Source organism: Lissotriton vulgaris, chromosome 3_1, assembly GCF_964263255.1.
Source record: "Lissotriton vulgaris chromosome 3_1, aLisVul1.2, whole genome shotgun sequence".
Taxonomy (NCBI): domain Eukaryota; kingdom Metazoa; phylum Chordata; class Amphibia; order Caudata; family Salamandridae; genus Lissotriton; species Lissotriton vulgaris.
The window spans coordinates 1,884,313,029-1,884,340,168 of NC_141689.1; the positions used below are offsets into that span (position 1 = coordinate 1,884,313,029).

The window sequence follows — 27,140 nt, forward strand, 5'->3', positions numbered from 1 at the left end:
GAAAGCTCGAAAAGAGGCTTTAAAAGCATCCCAATGGTTAGGAATAGAAGTGTTAATAGATTGGTTATTTTGAAAGAATTCCTCAACCTCTTCCATGCTCACGACGGCCCCCGGCCATCATGAGTCACACTGGCGCATGCTCATGGCGGCTGGGAGCCGTCGTGACCACGCCCGCAATTGGAATGTCTAGCACTGCGGTGGAATAACCGCCGCAGTGAAGAGGTTAATAAAAGCACTAGGTTCCAATGCCCAGTTTTTGGAGTTATTGAGGGATAAATCAAAGGAAGACAAAACTGGGGCTTGACTTGAAATAAAAATGGAACCAATTTCTGATGATTTTATAGAAAGGAGTAAGGACTTTATAACTAAAATGTAACCAATTCTGGACATGGTATGACATGCACTGGAACAAAACATAAACTTACATGTATCAGGGTTGCAAGTTTATTGAACTTCAAATAATGAACAAGTGAAAATGGCGGATTTGACAGCCTTATAGGATTTGTCAGGACTGAATTAGCTTTTGGATTTACTTTCCGTAAAGGGGTCCAACCATTGATTAAAATCACCTACTACAATAATGAAATCAGGGTGAGGTTTGACCGGGCCATAGATATTGAATAGAGAAGCACGTTTGTTATGAATAGTGGCAGTAACCAATACCCATCGTCCATTAGTTTTACTGTCAGGTGATAAGATCTGTACTTTAAGAGATTTATAACATAGAATGACAACACCACCTCTGCAATTAATAGCAACAGGAAAAAAAACCTGAACAACTCATTGGTGTTTTAATTTAAGTGATTCAACATCCTTTCACTAAGTTTCCTGTAAAAAGGCAATGTGGGTATTAAGTTTTGCCAAATGAGAGAGTACGTTTTGTCTTTTAACTGGATGTCCCCAACCATGGGCATTCCACGAGACATCGTTAGACATATTGGGGAATAAGGAAAGGGGAACAGGAACATGGATGACAAGCTGCAAAGAATGGAAAGTGAGACAAAATGACACAATTATTAACAATAACAATATACATGAGTAATGCAAACATAATAATATTTGAAAACATACACCTACTCATATAATCACAATAAAAAGAAGAATAGGACAAAAAGGACAAAGAAGGCTTAACTAAAAGGAAGAAGGGGCAGATCATGGATAGAAATCCAAATGTGAAGAAAGAGGATGAAAAAGTTGCATGGGACATGTCAGCCCCAGAAAAAAAACAACAGCAGAGAGATGATAAATAAATTATGTTGAAAAAGCAATATATTCAAGAGATTGAGGAAGAAACAGAAAACAGGGGCAAAGGAAAATTCTTGGGAATGTTGAATATTAGTGTCCATATTACGATGTGAAATAGTTTCAAGAAACATTTTTAATTTAGCAGGTTCATCAAAAGATCATGAGGTGCCTTCATAAATAATCTTGCATAAACAAGGTTGAAGGATGCCATAGCGGATATTGAACTGTCTTGTTTGTTTGAGGTCGCAGGGCAAGGAAGTCTTTTCTTCTGGCACTTATTATATTGGAGAGGTCTGGAGAGATGAAAATGTTGTGGCTGGACCATATGAGATAATGTTTTTCTTTGGCTGCTTTCAAGACACATAACAGATCCTTGAATTCCAAAGATAGCATTATGATTCCTCTGGGTTTAGAAGAGTGAGGATGAGGACGACAAGGCAGCGTGCTTCTTGAATGTTAAGATAAAGAGGAATCTGAAGGCCGAGAAGATCTGGGAGAAATTTCTTCAAGAATCCAAGAAGGTTGGGACCCTCGAGGGCTTCCGGCAATCTATATTAGTGATGGTTGTTCCATCTATTCATGTTTTCGAGATCCTCTGTATGCAGTTTACGTTTTAGAATCTCTTGTTCAAGAAAGGGAAATTTGGTGGCCATATCTTGAATAGTGCTAGCACATAGATGCCATTTTGAAAATGTTACCCTCCATAACAATATAGGGGTTCTCAATTTGCTTAAGATTTTCATTAGTAGCACATATGAAAGGTTTTAAGCCTCTCACCTTCATCCAGGATGGTATACAATACTGGATAATGGGAGAACATGATCGATGATGGGGGATCATTGTTTGCCCTTTTAGACTTTGTATTAGAGGTGGTGCCTTAGCAGCTCAAAGATCTCTGGCCACCCTATCGTATTGAATAGTATGATTAGGAACTTTCTGAAATGATTTTATCCTGCCCGTAAAGAAGAAGTAATGACTGAAGCATAGTATGAGCTAGTAGAATGCAGTGCAGCAATCATAAATAACATGGAGCAGTATGGAAATGGTGGTAAATGGAGAGATTTGCATCTTCAATTTTCAGACAGAAGCCAGACCAGCGCTGAGATGAATTGCCCAAAGTTCTGGACTGCAAATGCAAAGTATTCTGTGAAGCAAATGTGTCAGAAGAGTGAGAAGAGATTTACAGCATTTTGTTTCGTAATAAAAACAGCAATTAAAACAGCTTGAAAATGGACATTTACACTAAGAATGCACTCTTTGTGAGGTATTGCCCATTCCTAAAAGCATTCAGTGTGAGGAATTTATGGTAATGCACCAAAACTGCAGTGCAAGTGGTGCGCTGCAAAATGGAAGCCGCTTGCGAGTTATCATGAATCACCACCGCAGAGCTGGGTAAAGAAAAGCTACAGCAAGGTTTAATTAAACAAGCTTTCAGAAAACTAGGGCATGCTGAAATAGTTCTGCAAAACGGCTTTTTTTTTGAGGTATGAGTGCCTAAGTGCCATGCTTGGTGCACTGACAAAACGGTGGCCACTCATAGACCAGTAAATTCACCGCCGCTGCACCAGAGCATAAAGGGGGCTTCTTAATGGGCACCCACCATCTTGTCTGGTGCAAAAGCCAGTCCGAGTTTTGCAACTTTAATATCTCAAAAACAGTTGTACTTTGGCATGAAAGACTTGTATGCTTTAATTCGACTGTATAACAAATTTCAAATGAAAATTATTAAACGTCGTCTATGAAACAAATTAGAAAACGTTGTAGGTGCACAAAATGTTTGCACAAAATGCCCTTGTTTCTTAGGCTTTTATTAAAAGTGGGCCAGATAATTTGGACCTCTGCGCCGACCTCTGTTTGTCTAAGAACTGTAAATCTGAGTAGGGGAAAACTTACTGCTCTTGGTAATTGCTGGATTTGTTAAAGTTTGTATCGCTACTATTTCAAAAGATCGATATTAGCGGTATAAACTTGACAATGTTTACTGAGGGAAAATGCCCAGGAAATACTAAGACATGAGGATTCTGGTGGAAAGTGCAGGAAAATGACATGCTATGCTCCATTTTGAAGGACTTAACTCATTATGGGTGATCATTTTCACATACATTAAATTCTACTCCTCAGAGAATTGGATTTTGAGTGATGCAATAATTATCGCATCAAGGACTAGGGCTCTTGTAATTGAGGCCTAAATCCACGTTTTTACAAACCATATGAAATGTAGCGCAAAACCAGAGACCAATTACCATTTCTGTTTTGTTGAAAGAGGTGCGCACAGCATGTAAGCCAGCCCGTGATCTGTTACATAAAGACTCCTATGAAGTTCACTGCAGGCACAATCAAAACTTAGTGCAAATCCCAGACCACCATATGTTCCAGGGAGAATAAATCACGATTTTTGTAGGGAATCCATCGAGTCATGGTCACTAGCACTATGCTGATGCAATTTGTAAATCATTGGCCCTTGCAGTGCAAAAAAACATTTCCTTACAGCAACACTGTGATAAGGCTCCAAGTGGTGAAGAGACACATGTCCAAAAGATCAGTAGCAAAACACTTACTATGCTGATGTTGTTCTTTGAGGATGACCTCGGTGCTTCAACATTTGCTTTTCAGCTATACCATCAGTAAGTGAAACTTTGTTTGAAGCATGAGAGAAAAGAAAGGGAGGTGGAGTGTGAGAGAGTAAACTGAATGATCGACAATTGGTACACCACCATCTGTCAGACCAGATGGAACCAGGTCCTATTTCTCCAGCACAGCATTGTAGCTAATACCATAAGCTTTCCCTTCCTGGCATGAGAGAAAAACCAATGAGTGGGGGGGGGGGGGGGGCGGGGGTAAGTACAGAATCCATATACTAGTCCTAGTAGTCAAAATCGGATGAAAGCATCCACTCCCCAAACCTCCTCTGAAAGGTGTTCATAGTAAAATTCAAAGATATATGTCTGTGAGGGAGATGATGATGTACAGGTTTGGCTCTGGTGCTCCTGGATTATTCTCTAGAACGCCCCTGTGGAAGTAGGAAGATAGAAAGTATAAAGCTGATCTCTTCACCACAACATTGTCCACCTCAGAAAATAATGCCACATGCTCCTCTAGCCCTAATCCTGTCTGAAAGACTGTCTCTACTCTGAGAAAGACTACCTTGAAAATCTAAATGTCTTTGTTCTAATGTGGTTAGTCATAGCACCGATTTAATAACAACAACAGTGCCTACAGATGCTTTGAAAGCTGAAAGCAATGAAGTAGGCTCCTTCCATTTTATTACCTACTGCCACATATATTGTATGTATCAAGATATCCCCTGGGAGTGCTCCTCAACCAAAACCTGATGTGTCCATAGTCAGGACTACTGGTGTTGGTACACACAAACAAGATCAATACAGATGTATCTCTACTAGAACCACTTCACCTGAATCTTAATTTCAGCTGAAACAAGAATCTGTGTGCTGCACTCATGAAACTAAGGTTTCAACCAAACCAGGAAGTGCCAATTCAGAAGCCCCATATGAAGCTCATCTAAGGGGTCACAGATAGACAGGCTGCCCCAAAAGGTAGAGAACCAACAGGAAGCCAAGTTAATATCTGTCCCTCCAATATAGTTATTACATTGAGAACAAAGATATATCCAAACATACCATGTCTCCTTGGAAGTGAAGTCAAGATCACAGAGAGTCAGAATTGAGAGTCACCAATTCTGAGAAATGACTCCACAGCTTCTGTGTGTGTGAATGTGGTAAGGACATTCTCATGAACCTGATCCAAAACCTGACCCATTAAACTAAAGTTTGTGCAAGTCAACATCTACGCATTCTGATTATTAATAATGTCCCTATTTCATCATGTTGTAAAACAGAGCATGGCTTGTGAGAAGTCACAAAGCTCCAGGATTCTGTATTGACTACAATACATATATTGTGATGGATCTCTACCCCCAGCTCCTGAATCTCTGTGCCCCTCGTGGAAGCAAGCTTCAGTTTTCAGATGAGAACCTCAAACTGAAAGTGCAAAAAAGAGAGATTCGCATCCCCCAGGTTCAGGGACATACCAAAACCAATAAACACATTGGATGGATATTCTTTTGATGAGCATATCCATGTTGACATGCATTACATCCAGAAAAAAGTTCCCACTTTTGTAGCTTGGGGTCAGCTAGAACCCCAAAGGCATTCTTTTCAAACAACATTCCGGAATGGACCTCTTTGACTTGATCTTACAGGGTCACATAACAATTTCCCTTTTCATTATAACTTCCTGTGTGGGCTTTATGTGCCTCTTTAGGACCATCATAAAATTATAGAAGTGTTGCTGAATTCACCCCCATTTTTGTGTGTATAATGCGTTCTTGTTATACAAGCATACAGTTGCATGTAGCACCTGCCCCAAAAATGTTTTTACGTACTTATTTACACATACACGATGCCTTCAATGGGAGTATTTTTACCATGATTAGTGGTCTGAACATTGATATACCCCTCAAATGTGATAAGCTGATGCCAACTTTACTATGGAACTCCTCCTCTTTGGTACTCAAATGTCTGAAATGATCTAATCCTAATGAGGCAGAACACAAAGAATCTTACTCCCCTTCTCAAAGGACCACAATTGGGACCATGACATCTGAAACTAAGCCCATTCATGTTGTGTGGAGTAATAATGTGAAAGGAATGCCCACAGTGTCTCTATTCTCTTGCTCTTAAAAAAAGAGGTTGTTATAAAATTCTCTGTAAAAGAGAGTACATACTAATTCTACATGAAAGCCTTATGAATCCTCCTCTTCTCCAGCCCAGGACTGAACAATCGTTCACCAAGTATATTGAGACAGCGGATGCCAACTTTTTGAAGTCAATCTGTATTCAAACACTTTGTCCAAAACCTGCTCTTAGCAATCATACAAGCTACAGTGTCCAAAGTTGCAGAACAAAGTCTATGAAATGGTACAGTTGTCTAAAGCTGAGCTTGTGATTCCATTTTACAGTTTTTGAGCAAAATTGTCTGTTGTCCTGTTGACAAGGCTTGACAATCCTTTGCCCGAGATTTGGCTATATATGCCCCTCAAAAAGCTAAGTCAAAATCTCTATAGTTATTACATAAGACCGTCTCTACCAATTAGTCTGCTGAGCCACTTGCAATATCATCCTCAAGGCCCACCAGGATGGAGAACATATAATGAGCTAGAACCATCCGTGAAAAGCATTATTCTTCCATAGAATATTTTTTCTTTTAATAAGAAACATGTACTGGAAGACTTCATCATTTCTTCCTGCTTATGTAATACTATGTCCTTTTATGCATAGAACACCTATGAAGGAAGCTTTCAAAGGTGGAAGAATACATTTCCTACTATGCATAGGAACTCCCTCCATTGCTTGTAGTCATTGATTGTTCTATAAATGGATAATAATCTCTGTTACTGTCAATGCTTGTCAGTTCCCCATTTAATGGCCAATCCATGGCGGCATGCCATATTGGTTGACATTTTCCCATTTTCTAAAGACAGACATCCAAAGTGAGGTTTGTAGTTAGAAAAGGTGAAATCAGTATACCTGAAGTCCTGGATGGTTTCTCCCATCACCTTTCGAAGATTGATATATTTTCTTTTTCGGACTGACATGATATACATGCTGTGCTGTGCACAGAAGAAACATGGTGAACATAGGGTTGAAGTGCAGAATGCCTGCAAATGCCAAGTAGTGTGGGTTTTTCCAAAAGTGGATTCAGTGGTAGCTTCAACATCTGATGCACTGTGTCCCCAACCTGTAAATGATGCAGAGTAACCAAGATGTTAGAAGGCTGTTATCCACCAGGTTTTAGCAAAGCCCCATTTTTCTCAACATCTAAATGACCAACTGATGTTATATGTTAACTTGCTTTTATGAGAGGGCCAGTATTAAATTGTACATGATTTCCAGAGGAAGCCATTCTCATGAACACGAGATTAGAAATCTAAAATCTTCACTGCTTTGACATTCAATGGTAAAACAGTGGAAGTGTAAGTGTTGCTGTGCTCCCTTACCCAAATATGCAGGGGACGCCTTCCTGCTTGGGTGTTCGTTGGGGGGAAGACTACATGCCCCAGGAAGAATTGTAGCTGCAGCCGCTTGCTGACGCTGTCACACCCGCACCCGGAGATGCTGAACAAATTAGTTGTCTCCCTCAAAATGGGATGCCTTGCTGTTTGGGTGATTATTGGGGGCGAACTACACATCCCAGGAGGAATCTCGGCAGCAGCCACTTGCTGAAACCATCACGCCTGCGCCAGGAGGCGCTAAACAAATTGGCTGGTGGGATCCCGCGGGACACACGCAGGATACACCCGGGCCAAGAGCAGGCCCGAAAGGCTGGGTTTGGCCTCCCTCTTTGACTTAAGGCGAGCCTGCGGTACAAAAGGGGGTGGTAATGGACGGAGCATCTGAACGAATCAAACACTCACACCCAGTCAAAAGATCTGGGTTTAATCCATCACCGTTCTTTAGCCCACTCTGCCACCCCAGTTCAGACATGGCTATATGCAAATCAGTCTGACCCTGTGCCTCATGGAAACAGTACAGCCTAAACTGCCAAGCCATGCCTTCCCTGGACCGGAAACAAGCTTCCGAGGACCGGTTTCTGTCATTCCAGCCGTCTTCAGCCCGGCTTGCTTCAATCCAGTGGCAAAGTAAGCAAGGCACTCACGTCTGAGCATGCCCTGCCACACTTATGGCGGCCAAAAGCGGTACAAAAAGGGTTGGTAATGGATGGAGCATCTGAACCAATCAAACACTCACACCCAGTCAAAAGATCTGGGTTTAATCCATCACCGTTCTTCAGCCCACTCTGCCACCCCAGTTCAGACATGGCTATATGCAAATCAGTCTGACCCCGTGCCTCATGGGAACAGTCCAGCCTGAACTGCCAAGCCATTCCTTCCCTGGACCAGAAACAAGCTTCCGAGGACCGGTTTCTGGCATTCCAGCCGTCTTCATCCCGGCTTGCTTGAATCCAGTGGCAAAGTGTCAGTCTGAGCATACCCTGCCACACTTATGGCGGCCAAAAGGGGTAAAAAAGGGGGTAGTAATGGACGGAGCATCTGAACCAATCAAACACTCACACCCAGTCAAAAGATCTGGGTTTAATCCATCACCGTTCTTTAGCGCACTCTGCCACCCCAGTTCAGACATGGCTATATGCAAATCAGTCTGACTCTATGCCTCATGGGCACAGTCCAGCCCGAACTGCCAAGCCGTGCCTTCCCTGGAGCCTGCAGCAACAAGATATGGTGAGAGTTCCCTTCTACTGTGTAAAGTAACTATGGGGAAAAGAACTGGTCTGTTAGCTTTAACCAAAACCTCCACTAGTACCCTGCATCCCTGTATTACCATTGACAGTATTCTAGCAAGGGTGGTTAAAATAGTATCCGGCAAGATAGAGCTCACAGAGCGTATATTGTCTCTGGGACTTGAGGTATAATCTATTGAGCCGGGCTGTGGCGCTACACCAACCCCACGACATGATGGTAACACCCCCCCTGCAAACTGTTATTGCTCCTATTGTTGTCACATCACGAAGTGACTTGACTTCCTGGATACACCTAGCATAGACCTCCGACCCAACGCACACATTTTTTTATGACATCATTACTCAATCCTGTAGTACTCATCAGAAGTAATTCCTGTGCTACCTGATGTAGAGCAGTTTTTTTTAACATCACAAAATGTTCCTATGTTGGCTATTTTTTTGACAAAAAGTCATCCCTTGAAGGACCGCCTGACTAACCTGGAAACTCTGATAGACTCTGCGATCATGTAGCGGCAGTTAACATGACTACTTCTGATGCCAAGGCGGGAGGGGGCCATTTGATAAATGTTGCACTCACGGATTATATTGCTAATTTAAATCACTGTTCCCTAGGAGGTCCAGTTACTGCACCCGTCCCCAAGAGATGTGCACAACGAGATGCTCGACCACCCACAAACGCTATGTGCACTACACAACCTTTTTTGTAGTGCTCATCCGCACATTGTAGATGGGGTGGTCCTCTTGAGTTGAGCTCTTTAGTTTTTTCTAGGCCTGCAACTGATTTTAATCCTGCCCCCACACCCACCAAACCACCTAGAAATATCAAGTAGACGTAACAGTGCTATCCCTTGCCAACCACCCGCTAACTATCCATCATGTGGATCTAGCCCCAAAGCTATCCCAGATGGGTTGGGTCTCCCCCCAGCTGCCTACCCTAACATGCAGGAGTACCCCACTCAACACAGCAGAGGCAATCTTGGGCTGAACTACGCAATAAATGCACTGATTGGTTATATAAGTATAAGCAGTTTAGCACCCTAAATATTTATGTTGTGGAGAGTAGGATGGGTGGGCAACGAGCATAAAAACACTGAAGGTGATTGTGTTATAATTAACTTCCACAGACCTGCTATGGTTATGGCGTTATTGAACTGTCAGGAAATCCCTGCTGCAAGATATACCCAAATCTGGTCGCTTCCACTGGGATATTTCTATAAACCATCCTCTAGATGTATTCTGTCTGGAACCTCCCCCTTTGCCAACCAGAATAGGTTTGCAGCATTAAATGACCTTGACGCCCAGGATTGACCTGGTCCAACTGTTGATGGGGAGGGTGATTTACTATCTGCACGTTTATCACATGCAACTCTGGTGCATTCTTTAAAGGTCACAGCAGGGGTTCCGGTACATGACATCCAGGTTATGAAAATATTAAGATGGAATGTGGCTGGCCTACAATCAAAGATAATTATAGATGACTGGCTCAGATAATTAGGTAATATGACATCTTAAATGTTTCAGGAAACCTGGGCCACTAAAAATATCCCTCTTGAAGGGTATGAGTGTTACAACATTCTTGCCTCAGCACCCAAAACGGGCTGCTCCATTGGTGGCTTAGAAATATGAGTGAACATTACTGCAGAGGGCTGTACCAAGATCATGCCTACCCATAAAGACAATTTTCAGGTTTTAAAATATAAAAAAAATGCATGCCACTTTATCTGCTTATTTGTAATAATAATGATTTCTAAAACAAACGTAATACTAACTTTATTAATCTTTTTATTATATTACTGGCCTAAGAAATTCGAAAGATTTTGATAATACAGCAGGTATTTGTCTTGGTGGTGATTTTAATGCTAAATTGGCAGGAATGGATTATCGTCTCAGTAATTGTAGCAGAGCTTCAATGTAACAGGGGTTTAGAGTTGATGACACATTTGATAACCCAAAATATGAGTAATGTTATGGATATTGCAGTTTCTGTTAACAATAATATATTGCTCCCGAAGGAAGGGGCTTTGCCACGACAATTGATTATATTTTTATCGCTCCTAATGTAGAGGATTCCTTATTGTATGGCAAAGTTGTTGCAACACGGTATGGTGACCATAACCCAATAGAAGTGGCTTTTAAATTGGCCCTGAGTCTGCATGCAAAATAGAGTGTGGTGGGGGGGAACTTGAATCTTATACAGATAATCTTCGATCAGTGTGGCGAGGGGTTGACCCTGTGCAATTATTTAACAAAGTGGTAAGGGCAAACCCTGCACTGTTTGAGTTTTGTTTTGTTTCACAGTGGTTGAACCTAATCATGATGTGGTTATTGCATTCTCTAATCTCTCTATGGCCATAAGTAATTAACCAATGAAACCTATTCTCACCTTATCTCTCACTCCCCGATGGTTTAATTATGAAATTTCAGGAGTAAACAACAGTTGCATAGGGCCCTTGTGGCGTACCCAAGGTGTCAGCAGACAGTAAAAATGTTAAGGAAAAAAAACAAGGAGGGAAGAGATTTTGTTTTCGCAATGGGATTCGCTTGCCAATATCGGGTGTCTGAAGAATGCACACTTTTTAGGACTGCCATAAATTAAATGCGGGTGGTGGGCTACGTTTTTTCACCAATAAGTTGTTATATAACTAGTAAGGCCTGGAAGGCACATTTTTCAGCAATATATAGAGGCCCGCCACACGATAAAGAAATCATCGAGCTGCCAAAAACCTCAAGGAGTCGCAATATCCCTTTTTGAAGTGGAGGAAGCTATAAGTCAGAGCATAGGCAGTAAGGCCCGGGACTAGATGGGGTGGCAATAGATCTTTCTAAAAATAATCCTGATATCTGGGCCCCCCTCCTGCTTAATGTTTTTATCAACGCCCTGTTGCCAAGCACATGGTTGATTTCTATTATCATACCAATTTTTTAAAAAGGTGATCTTTCTCAACCGAGTTGCTACAGGCCCATTTGCCTCATTGATACAACATTAAAAATACTGGGTAAGGTTCTATACAAACTGGAATGGATGAGACAATAGTGCATTTCTTATCCTGTATATATCGAAATATGAAAGCTAGAATTAGAATTACTACACAAGGGGAAGTTTCCGATGATATTGGTGTTTTTAGAGAGGCAAGGAAGGGTTGTGTTCTGGCCCCATTACTCTTTATTTTATGTATTAATAATTTGCAAAGTTTTTAGTGACAATCACTAATGATATTCCAAGAATTAACAGGCTTATACTCCCATCTTTATTTTATGTTGATGATGTGGTCCTAATGGGCTGCACCCCCAAAGCCCTGCGCCTTCTAGTATGAGGTTCTTGTTGATTTTATGGCCTCTGTAGATTTATGTAGTAATTTTAAAAAATCTTTTATAATGGCCTGTAGACCAAGAAGGCACGCATTGAATGTCCTCCATGTGGGTGATCAGAGTTCACTAAGCACAAACATTTTTTTCCTATTTGGGTTTGGTTTATGCTACTGACGGTCTGTGGACAGACCATACCGCATATTGCAGGGGGGGGGGGCTATTTAACCTATTTAAAAAAACAAAAATTCTGTGTACACCGACTGCAACCTATGGTGCAGAGGTTTGGGGTACTGCCAAATGTTATATTATTCAGCATGAGGAGAATGGGTTCTGCCACAAGCTTTTGGGCATTTCTCAATTTCTTCTCCTCAATTTGTGTGCCACAGTGAACTAAAGCTACATTATATCAAAGATTATATTAGAGCGTGCACTGCTTTATTCTGGTTAACCATATGGAAAAACAAGGCATCGTCCCTTACTAGAGATATCATAGTTGACTGTCTTAAATGTGAGAAATGTATGGAAATTCCATTGCTAGCAGAGGTGAGATCCAGTTTACGCAGGATTAATTATGTAAATGTCTTTGATCGAGTTGTGGGTGACCCTGTATAGGTGCTATAACGAGGATACATTGGCTACGGAGTCCATTAAATCTAGCAGAGTTGCTTACCTGAATATTGAGAATGCCCAGCTACCTGACCAAACCTATGGGTCGAGGGGAGTGCGGCCTCCTGTTCTGCCTAAGAGCTAGCACTGTCAAGTATCTACTATGCTTTACCCTGGGCTTTCAAGCAAATCTTGATTTTATTTCTGGCCCATATAATGGGCACTTGGGCCAAACCCGACTACATTGCTTATTTTTTTGTAAGTTCGATGAACAATATATTAAATCATTCCTGCTCCCGTTTAAAAACAAAGATAATACATTGATTATAGAGGTGCCTACAAAACCCTGCGCGCACTGGCGAGGATGAGCTAATAATTTGTGTGGGCACCTTTTTGAAAATTGCAGTTAGAGCCACATCTCTATAAACACTGTTTAATTGCACTTTATAGTCAGCACTGCATTGCAGAATCATGTGTTTGTTTTTAATAATTTTATGATTGCGTATGTATATATTTATTGCATGTGCTCGCCTTTTATATGGATATGTTTTTATCTGAATAAAGAAAATATTTATTGGTTGATTGATATCCAGAGACGTTAAGCTGGTGACACAGTGGCAAGTGACAGACTCAAAATCCCCCACATAGTTCTGATTGAACATCAAAGGCAACCAGTATCAAAGCAGGTTGTGCTTTGACTGTCAACCACCATCCTGCCTAACTTTCATTGGTTCCTGCCGACCTGTGATAGACTTATCAGAATCTCAGACGAGCACCTGCCAGCATGACACCACCTAGCAAGTACATTACACAATTCAGATGCAATTTCAGATTAAAAACATCTTAAGTAAATATAATGCTGCACTAAATACAACCTTTCCGATCCCAATGGAATAGAAATGATGATAAATTGTTTTGCTATCGTGCTTCATAACACACTTGTGCCAGGGGCGGCTCTAGGCTCATGGCGGCCCTGAGCAGGGACCGTAGGTAGGGGGCCACGGAAGACGGGGTTCGGGTAGTGCGGAGCGTGGAGGCCAGTGAAGAGGGCGGGGGCGGTCAGGGTGTTTGGAAGTGGAACAGAGCCGGAGGCCACCAAATCCCTGGCAGGGGCCGCCACGCAATTATGTATCCATCCTCAAAGGATTATTATATTAAGGATATATATTGGCGTGGTGGCCCCTGGGGTTTGGTGGCCCTGTGCAGGTGCACAGCTTGCACATGCCTAAGGCCGCCCCTGCTTGTGCCCTTTGCACAGATTGTAAATAACAGATGTCACTCTTGCCAAATGTAATTGTACTGAATTTACTGTCTTCATGAAGAATAGGAAGTTATGGCTTTCATTATGAGTGGCCCAGGTAATTGTGATATGTATGCTAACTGCTGTTACAGCACATATTGCAATTCGGAGTTTTGTGATAAATATTGGTAGGGGAAACCTGCCGATATTTATCAGTTGAATAATGCCCAATACTCTCTGGAAAATATGTATTTTGATGCCGTGGGTACAAACATGTTTTATGCTATTCTCCCAAATATCATAATTGGGTGGTATATCTCGCACCTGATAAGGTGTGTTAAATAAAATGCCAAGCCACCCTAATAAGGGCAATAGCTGTCATTGTTGGGGTCTAAATATGTGACCACAGTAGGTGATAGTCTCTAGTAGTTAACTGAAATCATCTTGACTTCATTGGTCTGAAAGAAATCAAAACTTCACACAATCACCAACCAGGGAAACTAAATAGTAATATCAAACATGGCAAGATTTCTATCTGATTAAGTAGTGCTCAACCAGCTAATAGAGTGAGGAGATTTCATGAATGTCTCCTATCCAGTGTAGAACAATACCCAGTGCATCGTTAACAACCACCACCAATTAGGAATTCCACGTCTTTCTTTATTTGATGATATCTGCTAGGGTTCAGAGGCCTATTGTCGCATCATTTAACGAAGGCACCTCTTCAAGAGCCACACTATGTGAGCAGAAAAATGCAGGAGAAGTTGGACAGTGACAATAGCCTTTATTTTACGGGTGTATCCTTCCAGCGAATATGGAGCCCTCCTTTCCACTAAAGCATACCACTGAATGCACTTATGAATGCATGGCCAAAATATAAATTTGTGATGTCCCATTCACGTTGTTGTTTGGTTGTGATACCCTTAATAACTGTTGCCAATAAGTATTTTTGCTCATTCCTACCATGACCTATTTTTTAACTTGCTTTTTTTCCCTTCACAGAAAGCTGACATTGCAATCGCTCCCTTAACTATCACTTTGGTGAGAGAGGAGGTGATTGATTTCTCAAAGCCTTTTATGAGCCTCGGAATATCTATCATGATCAAGAAGCCGCAGAAGTCCAAGCCTGGAGTGTTCTCCTTCCTCGATCCGTTAGCGTATGAAATCTGGATGTGCATTGTGTTTGCTTACATTGGAGTCAGTGTAGTCCTCTTCCTGGTCAGCAGATTCAGTCCCTATGAGTGGCACACTGAAGAGTTTGAAGACGGAAGAGAAACGCAAAGTAATGAATCAACCAATGAATTTGGGATATTTAACAGTCTCTGGTTTTCCTTGGGTGCCTTTATGCGTCAAGGATGCGATATTTCACCAAGGTAGGTCCTCACCATTTTAGCTTTGTGCATTTGTGGTCTCAAATAAATGTCAATGTGCATAGATGTTCACTTCCAAGACAACACACTTAGATCATGTACCTAGTCTCACTCTTTCAAGTTTATTGAAAACCTAGTCAGATGAAGATTTGCTCAAGGCCTACCTTATGTTAAGGTGTGAAATTAAATTTACTGTGGAGGTTATTAATTGCATAAGATTCAGGTCATGTCTTTTTGAATAGGTATTGTGTTTAGCTGTATACTCCTATTTTACAGACAACAGTGTTGCTAGTACACCTGAAGTATATAGGAGCCCTTACAGAAAATGATTTGCATGTCATTGCATCAGCTTAATGATGCACACCTTCTTTACAGCAACATTTTAAGGAAAAAATGCACAATTTCTTCTATAACGTCACATGATTGCCAACCCAGGGCCGGACTGCCCAGAGTGGGCATCTGGCGTTTGCCAGGGAGGCTGAAAGGGTGGAGGCCGGTTTTGGAGCGGTGGGGACCAGTTTTGGTACTTGGGCCGGTTTTGCAGGGATGCTGCTATATAGTCTTCCCCTGAATAAAGCAGCATTGCTGGGGAACGGTATTGTTAAGCCGCAGTGATTCATGTTTGCACACACCCCATGGCCCCCCAGCCCCCGGGGCTGGTCAAACTAAATTTCCAGGGCTGCTTTGCGTTCCCAGTCCAGCCCTGAATGTTCCAGTTTTTACACAATTTTCAATATTTTCATTTTACCGAAATGTGATGATACATAGATCACCCCATCAAATGTTTCAAACATGCTCGCCAAGTGAGAGGCCAGTTAAATGTGCTCATATATTTTAAGTGATCATGCATTAATTATTGGAGTCAATTAGTGGAAGAAAGTGGCCATGACAAAAAAGGAGAAGCATTCTTACAATAGTCACAATTTAACCATGCCCATACAATAAAATGTCTGCAAAATACATAACATTAATTTGAGACGCAGCTTCTAATGACCCAATACTCAAAGCACTCCATGCACTAATTCTATATCACGGCTGCTCATCCATCTAGCCCTTTCTTTTAATTTAGCAAAATGCTCTAATCCAAAATTTACCTCACCCCACAGAACTGCCATTCTGTGCAGACGTTTCAGTATTCCATGTGAATAAACAACTGATCTAGATCAAAGATATACTTGAGATCCTGTTACGGCCTCTGTGAGACCGACATTATATTCCTTTTTATATGTTATTTCAAGTTTGTCAATTAGTACCTGTACCTTTATATTAAAGTATTGGTATCCTGTAATTTCATGACTCTTTTCACAAAAATGCATTGAAATTCAAAGATTTGGTTGAAAAACAAACTGACTCAAGAAAAAACCTAATTATCATTAACCTAATAAGTTTATATACTTGGTTAAGCTTATGAGTAGAACCAGATAAGGATTTTGGGAATGGTTAGTGTCATAATATGCAAAAGGGTCAACTGTAGAGGTAAGGTGAAGGGAAATCCTTAGCCATTTCACAAATATAGCACTCATGCTGCAAACTTCATCAATTTGCACATTCTATTCATCTGTTCCCTATGTTCCTTATTTAAGACTTAGCCACAGCTTTTGACATAGTTGATCATACCATCCTCACCACAGTGCTCAGTACCCTCAGACTCACTGCAACAGCTTTGGACTGGTTCTCACTTAAATTCTTGCATTGATCATTTTCCATTCCAGGTTCTCTCCTCACTCCTTCCTAACCAAAATACCGGTGATTGGCACCTAAAAAAACGTTGTCCTGGGATCTCTCTGCTTGACCTTAAACTCCCCCTGTGTTTGTAAAATCGTAGTCCGTTTCAAATTTCACGGACTACATTTTTTCAGAATTTGGTATTTTACTCTTCTCTTTTCCAACCTCATGCTTTACACTCACTGGTTCACAAAGGTGTTTCGCTACATGAATGGGTGTTACTCTTGTCTTAGATATGAATAATGTTTGAATATCAAGGTGTAATTCACAATACATTGTTTGTTGTTTTTGCTTTACCCCAGAATTAGGTATGTGTTACTTATTAATTAGCAGGAGTATGGCGTACTTACTCATGCAGAAAGGAATTTTAATTGACATATCTTTTTTCATGACTGCTAAGAGAGAGATTGCCTGATTGTTCATGGCAATTCATTTCACAATTGTGGAGCAATGGACAAAAATTAAATACCTCCCCCTACAAGATATGTGGAGTGTGAAACAATCAGTGGCACAGACTTCATGGTGCCTGTTAAAAATTTGGGACCTCATTTATGAGGTTTTGACATAGAGCAGCACCACAAGGAATCTTGCTGAGCGTCCCTATTTCAAACAAAAGGGCAGGAATTTGCTGTATCTATGAGATATGGCCTATTCCTGTCCTTTTTCCATGTGCTGGCGCACAATGGTCTGCCATGCGCCAACACAGGTGCAAGCGTGCCTGTGCTGCTGGGTTGATTGGTTTTGTGCAGGAAAAGACACCTTACCAATTTCCTCTTTCTATGTGTGCTCCTCCCATGGGGTTTTCTAGTAAATCTGGGAATGCTTCAGATTCCATGGGTGTTGCGTGGGAACACCCACAGCAACACCCATGGAATGCCCCTTTCATGCAGTGTTCTGAGTGAAAGGGGAACACATTTACAAGGCCATGAAAAGCCACATAAAATGGTGATACATGGCCTTGTAAATATGCAGGGGCACATTAAACTACCTGAATGCAAAAAAAGTGACATTCGGGAAGCGCAAATCTGCTCATAAATGAGGCCCCGGGTTTCTAGTGGGCAAAGGTATGCACCCTGTCCAAGCAGAAGACACAATCCTAGTCAGGGTAAGCTAAATACACACTAAAAGATAACCTTTGCTCAACATCTGGTAGCTTGGCACAGAGCAGTCAGGCTTCTCTGAAAAGGCAATGTGTACATTATTTGTGCAACACACACACACTGTAACACAAGGAATACACCACAAAAAGTCTCCACGCAGGTTTATAAAAATTGCTTATTATGCTATAAACAAAACAAGACCAAAACATTGTACTCAACTGGGGCAAAAACAAAGTTCAGGTGTTACCTCGTGGAAGGGTAGACAGGCTTTAGGACTCATGCAGGGCCTGGTGAACAAAGTACCTTTCCTGGTGTTCTTGGGAGGCAAAGCACTGGTTTTGATGCAATGCGTTGAATTTACTCCAACTACTGGGTCAATGTACCGGTTCTGCCACAAGCAGGCAGGGTATGCATCAAAACCGTTTGTCAGGTATCTGGGGCACTTCCAGTGAGCTAGGCAGAGGAGTAGGGGTAGAGACTTTGATTTCCCTAAGTCTCAAGAAGAGGCAAGCCAACAAGCCCTTTGAGATAACTTTGGGGAAAGGCAGAGTCCAGCTCTCCTTCAGCAGAGCCAGAGAGCAGCAAGGAGCATGGCAAAACAAAAGAAAAGCAGACCTTCTAAGTATGAAGTCCAAAGATGAGCCCCTTAAGCAGCACAGCAGTCCTTCTGACAGAGGTTCAGTTGAAGATCCAGAAGTGTCTGATTTTAGAAGGTCAGAGACCCAGTACTTGTACCCACAAGTGCCTATGATGTGGGGGTGACTTCAAAGCAGCTCTCTTTAGTGCACAGGTTTCCTCCCAGCCCAGTCCTGTCTGACAGGCTATCTATGGGGTGGAGGGGGGTGATTCAGCCCTTTGTGTGGAGACAGGACAGTGCCTATTCTAGTGAAGTGGTTACCCCTCCCTTACTCCCTGTCCAGGCAAGGCCACCAGAATGTAAATGTATGTAAATGGATACTCAAACACACCCATCCTTTATGTGTTGTGGCTATCTAGAAGGAATGCACAAAGTGTAACTTTCAACCCACCGTAGATGTGTATTAGAGACAGGCTGTCAGGTACTCACGTACTAGAATACAGTTGGTTCTGTCGGGTGCAACATATTTCTTGAGGAAATTGGATTACTCAAAAGACTACACATACAATGAAAAATCACTTGTAATACAAACACAAACCATATAGGAGCTTATTTAGGAGCTTTTATAGATTGCTTCATTCATAAAAATACCCAAATTTACATTTGCAAGACTGTCAAAGAATATATACATTGTGACAAGTAATATGTGACAAAGGTGACATTTGGTGCTCAGTGCTTTGGTGACTGTGCAGTGTATACAATGGTGATTGCGGAAAGTTGGGGGTGCTTGCCAGGGACTACAATATTTCGAAGTGCTCTGCGGACTGAATTATTGAGTCTCATCGCAGAGTCTCTCAACTGGTCCACGGTTCAGATTGTCGACTTTTCAACCCAGGGTCTGCACTAATGGAGTATCAGTGCGGGTCTTCATCAGGACTTGAACAGAAATTGAACAGCCTATTAAGATTAGAAATGGCGGTCAGGTTTGTGTTCATATGTGTAGTACCCAAATGCTTGTGCGGTGCACCTAGGGGTAAAGACTCACCTACTCAAGTATAAGAGGGCTCATGGGGAACCATGGTGGTCACTTTCAATGGTGGGGCTGTTGTCCTTGCAGGAGCCCTGTGTCTCCTTCACAAAGTCAGACTGGGTAAGAAATGTGCAAGGGAATTACTCTCCCATTCATTAGGGTACAATATCATAGTCATGGTGATTGCTATTCAGAGTAAAACTCACCTAATTTTACGTGTCTTACTGCGTTGGTTACCTAGCAACCGCTCTGCCGTCAGGAACGCGTAAGCATCATCGCGCACCTCGAACTGGATTTAACCTGTCTGACCGGCTTTATAGCGGATTTCAGCGCTACAGTGGCAGAAAGTAATTGAATGCCACGATCCAAAAGAAAAGGTGAGCAAACCAAGTAGAGAGGTGATCCCATATAAATGAATACCTTGTGGCTAATGTTGGGTTGATCTTTTATACGCCATCATTATTTCCCAACAGATCCCATTTTGATTAATTGTGCAGACTTGAATTACACAGCCTCTACTCCAAATGAAATTAGGTGAGTTTTTAGTTGTTAGTTAGTTAGTGAGTTGTTGATTAGCAGTGGTAAGTTCTCAGAGTCCTAAGGCAAACAAAAGGAGTTGAGCAAACAAAAGGAGGAGAAGAGGAAGCGCACAAACGTTTGTGGTGACCCTCCAGAGATGTCCATTTTCCAATAGTGTCTGCTTAATTAAGTCTCCATTTTTTAAATATATAATAATGTATCTACAATCGTCTCTGAATTATAAAACTCTCAATACAACAGAATTCAGATTGGTCTCAAATTTGACATGTCAGATTCAGTTAAAAAAGAAATAACCCACAATCTGCAAAGCTACCTGTTGCTAAGCGAGTAGCTTCCTGATATTAGTAGATATGGAACCCTTTAGAGAAATAGCCAGCAGATATAGATAACTTGGATTTCTAAATTGTGCAGTTTCATATTTTTTAAACTATTATGATTACCCACGTTGGTCATACAGTATCTCTAAAACTAACACATATATGTGATTGTATAGTAAATTACTGCTAGTATTACTGTGCACAAAGAGATCTCACAACAAATATTTATAGAGTATGGTATATGTATTGCAATTCGAACACAATTATCTTATTATCCAATATTTTATTCAAATATTTTTCAAAAGTCAATTTACTATTTGGAGGCCAATAACAAAAAAACTGTACCATAGGTCCACTGAAGATTTCCTAATATTTGTATTGAACATCTCTGCTGCTTTCTTTTATAAGACCATCATAACATTATAGAAGCCTTGCAGAATTAAAAAACATTTTTTGTGTATATAATCAATTTTTGCTGCACAATCATACAGTTGATTGTGGCATCTGCCCAATACATTTTTTATGTATGTATTTGCACATATATCTTAAGGATTTACGAATGTAATCATGGCAATTCATTTGGCATGCGTCACAAAAACAAATATTAGCCACACATTTTAAAGTTGCCTATGTTCCATATGTTATGAATGGCCTATCTGCTGTATACTGATTACTGTAAATGCAAACTCTTTACCTTTAATGATGTATAGAATTGTGTACATTCCTAAAAAAAAGCTTTTTAATACAGACATTGCCCTTGTTAGCTAATTGCATACTAAAGATGTACCTGTAAAAATGATGATAGCATGCCTAAAGAAACTGGTCATAAATTCACCCTGGGACAATTCTTCTTAGTTAGATTCCACAGAAAAACAGATTTCACTTTAATATGTCTCTGTTTGTTATCCATCTCCCTGTCAACCTACCTATCTGCCTGTCTTTCCATTCATCGAAGGGGGTGATTCATACTATTTGGCTGAGAGTACACTTACCCTTGTAGTACTCATGACTTACTACTGACTTCCATGAGTACTTTTGACTTAGTCATTTTGAATAGTAAGCCAGGTGGTGTGCAAAAATAATATTCAAAGCCATATCTTCGTGAATCTGGCCCATAGTTTCCATCCATTTGCCCATTATTCGGGCATCTTTGCACAAATAAATCAGGCGCGGGCCATTTCTTTAAATTAATAGTTAACATTTTTTCTTTGTTGTAAGATCACTACATTTGACAAAGCCTCTAAACACATTTCTTTTTAGCACTAGATGCAAAATAGACATATCTTGCAGGCACGTGATATATAAATAAAATGGCTAGAGCACACTCATACAAGTAGCAAAAATAATCATAGCCGGTATAAAACATAAATAATCTGTATATGTAGATTTACGAACATGCATGATTGCAGACTTCAGAATTTCTGGTGTTCAAAACGGCTTCCTAGAGAAGGTATAGAAACATACTGCAGTTGAAAATGTACATGCATAGACCTGAAAAACCTCTGTGTTGTGATACTTGACCAACTGCAATCCATTTCTGCATGTGTGACTAATTGTACATAGTGTACAATTGTGCATATGGAAATACTATCCTACGAGTGGAATTGGATGTGCTTTTTTTGTTCTTTTTTTCGAGAAGAAAAATGATTTTGCCTGTAGAAAACCCCCTCCTATTATAGCTCCACCAATTTTAGTGGTGTTCACTTCTTATCTTCACTCCTGCTTCTCAGAACAGTAAATCTTTGTTACTAAGGCAGCAGTGGGTGAAAAAAGGGTTGTGAATGCTCATAGGCACCTACATTTGTGGGTGTGCTCCCATGTTCAGGGCTTTCTACCCCTGGGAAAAAATGAATATAATAAAGTAAAACACACTCCCGTTATGAAAAGAGTTGCCAAAAAGCACCTGTATGGAAATTAATTTATGCGCAGTTTATGCATATATACCATCCTGCATGACTATGTGGACCTGCTGTGAGATTTTGTATTCTCTAATTTTTTTGTAAATTTCATGTGAGCCAATTTCAAGAGGGGAAGAGGGCATGAAGAAAAGATAAACATTTTGCAATATTTTTTTACCCAAATAATAGTTGTAAAAGTGTGCACCCAACTTTAGAGCCCAGTAGCATCCCCAACTCTACAGAACCCGTATTTATTTGTATGCCTTGTGCTTTTTAAGATCTTGAATGTTTTGTTTTCGAACCATACTCTAAAAGGAGAAGCGTATTCAATTAAAAAAATAACTATCATCCCGGTCGAGCTTCCAGTCTGGGTCTGCATTTGTGAAGTCTGTGCTTCTTAATGTTGCTGTTACTACAAATTTTATCTATTATCATAACAGAAGCTGTACTTCCATTGGATCTGCTGAATCCCTTAGGAGAACTATTGTGCACACCCTGTTATGGGAAAAGAGTATGTTTTGTGTGAGCGTGTGGGTGAAACGGAAACGGTGTGAGCGTGTGGGTGGACCTTTAGATCTCAGAGAGTTGTCAACTTACATTGGGGAAAATACTGCACTAGTAGTTGAGTAAATATATCCATGCAACACACAGGTTGACTAATGCCCTTGTAGAGAAAGGCTGCACCATGGACTTAAATATGGAGATACTATAAATCCAGAGGCACTTAAAGGGTCACTTGTGACTCCTAGGAAATGTGGCTGTATGTGGGCAGAATTCTCTATCTAAAGAGAAACTATGGGCCAGATGTATCAAAGGATTTTGCCCATTCTGTATCTATGGAAAATTATGTTGATACATATGATCCATGCTCTTTGAGAAAATGAATGTGATGGAGGCTTTATGACCCCTCATTCCCTATGGTTTGCAGGACATAAAGAATGTATTTTAACGTGTAAATTTACTATGTAAATAGTGGTATTGTTAGATATGGAATCCTTGGTGTGGTTCTCCCCTAACTTTATGACGTTAATCCTCTCATTTAGCTTGTTTTGTTTTTGCGAGCTTTAGACTCTGCTCACTTTTTCACTGTTAACCATTTTGGCTTATATCCCACTGGCTTATTTAATGTACTTGTTAGTCCTTAATAAAGTGGTACTACATGTGTTCAGTCCCTGAAATTATATGCCACTAGTGGGCCTGCTTCACTGATTGTGACACCCACTTATGTAGCCCTTTAAACATGTCTTAGGCCAGCCAATGCAGTCTTTGTGTGTGGAGTTTTAAACTACCATTTCCACTTGGCAATATAAACCTTTTGCCAGGTCCAAACCTTCCTGACAGTTAAATGCACATTTCTTTTGCATCCGGCGTCATCTATATTTTTACATGCATAAACGTTCTTCTTGTACATTAATTTTCACCAACCTTTTTATCCCTGTGTGCTTATGTTTCCCCTTTCTTTCCTTTCCTATTCTTTATTGCAGAGGGTGAGTTGATGCATGTCCACTATAGCATATCATTAGGTATCAGAGCACAACTAAGTCTTCTAAATGAGGAGAGTGTTGAAAAGGGTGCACAAGTTGAGTCTAGGCTTAAGAAGGCAATATCATAAATGGGCATATTTGATTTGAAACAATCTGATCACCTGACATTTAGTGGGAGATTCAGTATAGGAAACTGCCAGTCTATCAAACTAATATTAAGGTATGTTCTCCTTCTGTGTTGCCAGCATTTGTAGCGTACAGTACCGCCTGTTGATGCTTCTTGGAGCTAGGTACTGTCAGCTCTAAAATGCAACTTCCATTCTTCATACAATGGAAATTGAAGATATTTTGCATATGCCTTTTTGCAAGATAGCCTAGAGTTAAACTCAGAACTCTAAGGACTGTTTTATGAAGTACCTTTTTGAAATGATTATAAGGAGCTATTCAGTCTCTGTCTCTTTACTTTGGGCAGTTAAACCCAGTCTCTCTTAGAAGATTGAAGTTAGCAGATCTATGGGGCAAGACAGTGGGTTCAGTCAATGAACTGCCCAGTGCACCAGCCTCTTGAAATAAACGTGTTGAGCAAGTGGAGTATGGATGAAACTGAGGACGAGTACCCTTTCCATACCACCTGCAGACTGGAACAAGCTCCTACAATCTGAAATTGTTGGAAGCATCGCCTGAAGTTCGTGGTATCATATCCAAGGCATTCTACCACTATGAAGCCTAGTACAGTGCTCAGTGCTAAAATGCCATGTTTCTTCTTAAGGTTCATGGAAAAGAGACTCAAGGTACTACACAATGAAGCAAATAACCTTACACAGAGAGAGACTTCTTCTGGGCAACATGCATCCTAGCAAGACTTTATATCACATTATATTCCCGAAAGCCTCCTAATGCTAATTATGTCCATGAGCCAATGCATATAGTTAGAGGAAACTTCTAAAAAGGAAATTACATTTGAAATACAAGTACACGCCATGTTTTCCTATGTGCGTTAGACTTTTCTCCGGTAATTCAATGCAAGCACGAACTATGAATAACTTCTGTTTTGACCAACTAAGGATCTTTTCTTCAATATTCCTTTTATAAGGATTCCTTAAATATGTTATAGAGCTGCTCCTGTTTGCTTTCCCAACGCTGCAAAAATGACAGATTTACAGCCTATCCGAAATCTTGGATGACTGAAGTTGATAGCAAAGACTTGTTTTCTGAAACAATGCTTTTTTCTGACTTAGCCTGCAGTTCCAGGAGTAAGCCACATACATACACAGTGCGTGTTTGGTAACCAGGACCCAAAACACACTTATACAGAGGGTGGTCCCTTATCTGACAAGATGGTCATGTTGAATTCTCTTACATTCCCAAGTTTCTCAAAACATGCTGAATCTTTTATTTTTCCAGAATCGACTTTTTTGTTGAGCAGGAGAGACACACACTGGAACCCCTTGAAACTTTACACAATTATTGTTCTGATGTTCTCTCACAATTTATCTTGTACCTTTCTTGCCTCTGGGTTCATAAAAGATGTTTAACACAGGATCTTAGGTGTTTACCAAAAATCACCGTGCTACAGAGATGCTTCAGTGTGAAACATACTAACTATGTGCATTTGAATTGACGATTCAATACACTGCTCTCCAGAGTGCTCCACTTGAAAAAAAAAGTGCAATAAGCCTGTCTTTTTTAACACTCCGGTCCACTCCGGTTTTGCTTTGTTAGCCCTAAGTTGGCAGGGTACGCCCAGACGTGGGTCCCTTGCTCTCTTTGCCACTGGATTCAAGCTAGCCTGGCTGATGACGGCTGATTAGCCAGGAACCCGTCACAGGATGCTTGCTTCCAGTCCAGGGAAGACATGAATTGGCAGTTCGGGCTGGACTGTTCCCATGAGGCACAGGGTCAGATTGATTTGCATATGGCCATGTCTGAACTTGGGTGGCGGAGTGAGCTAAAGAATGATGATGGATTAAACCTGCATCAGTTGATTGGGGGTGAGTGCTTGCAATGTTCAGCACTCCTTACATCATCCCATTTGGTTTTGCTTTTTTAAGAGCTCATCACCGATGCCTTCAAGCGTTGTGGCTGCTGAAAATCAAACCTACCTATCTTTAGTTCTGCTTCATTCCTCTTTCTTCCCCTCCCTACAATTCCTGTCTATTTAGCTCACTCTTTCAGGTTCTTATTCATTTCTGCTTTTAGCCTACAATACGGTACTGTATCTCTTCCTCATTCCTTCTCCTTTTCTCTCCCTTGCTTTGTGTCAAACTCTGATGAGCAAAATTAAGAGTCGGTCCCAAAAAATGAGTGCTGGTTCCCAGAACCTTTAACCAATCAAGCACTGGATCACTCCCACTGTATATATCATTGGCGTATGAGTTCCATCATATTTCTCTACATCTCATAAACATGTTACCCGCGTTTTTATGGTAATGAACTTCATTGTTTTGAATAGGTTGTCTATTTTTTTAACATATATTTAGCAGTTTTCTTAAAATTGTTTGGTCTAATTAGATAAAAAGTATGTGGGAAATAAATGGTTTCCGTCAGATACAGTTAGCCCTCGGAGATTTTATGAGAGGGGACATTTTACAGATATGATTCCTGTCCCTCCTCATGCATAAATTAAAAGACAACTGAAATACATTGCTGACATATATATTCACAGAATGGTGAATGATTGGCTGTAATTTCCTGTAAGATGGAAAGCGCAGAAAAGCAATACAGTTTCTCCTAAGTACTTCACTGTATTAAGAGCCTGGCAGTGTGCATTGTACTACCAAAAGTGGGAGCACAGCGGGACTCCGACAACCAGGAGCCCCCGCAGCCAACACCACCGCACTTCTCCCCCTGCAGCCTCAAAACGGCTCGTGGCCCCCGCTTCGCGGGAGCCGCTCGCAGGGGTTGTTCTTTGCTGATACCTGCCACCTGGGATTGACGGGAGAGTGGGAGCACAGCGGGACTCCGACAACCAGGAGCCCCCGCAGCCAACACCACCGCACTCCTCCCCCTATCACCGACAGCCTATATCCTTGGTTACGTCCACCGCTACGGGGGACACGCGCTGGGCGAAGCACGGGCCAAGGGCTGGCCCGTTTGAGCCCGTTCAAGGCCGGAGTAGGCTGGGCTGGGCCTACCCCCAAACGTTTTGTCTGGGACACTGTTTGCTCACGTCCAAAAGCGGTAAGACCCAAAGCCTGGTCCTAAGTCTCATGAAACACAAGGCCGTCAACTTGTGTAGATTGTCGTAATTACTGCTATGGCGAGTGGTGCTGCCAAAGAAAAGAAGGGAGCAAAGGGGGGGGCACGATGGGAACATTGTATTACTTCATTACAAGAGCCTCGTATGTGATCCTCCAAGAGATCGCTGTAACGGAACGACGGCTATCACTCGGTCCGGTTCCAACCAAGTGTCCAACGGAGG

General features: G+C 41.2%; 1 protein-coding gene across 6 annotated transcripts in view; it reads left to right on the forward strand.

The window, feature by feature from the left end:
* Positions 1–27,140, forward strand: part of GRIA2 (glutamate ionotropic receptor AMPA type subunit 2) — a 531,232-nt gene that overhangs the window by 467,583 nt on the left and 36,509 nt on the right. For all 6 annotated transcript variants that reach the window (XM_086962351.1, XM_086962349.1, XM_086962346.1 and 3 more), the window contains exon 11: positions 14,681–15,051. In XM_086962351.1, coding sequence (XP_086818477.1) covers positions 14,681–15,051 — 371 coding nt within the window. The remainder of the gene's footprint in view (positions 1–14,680; positions 15,052–27,140) is intronic.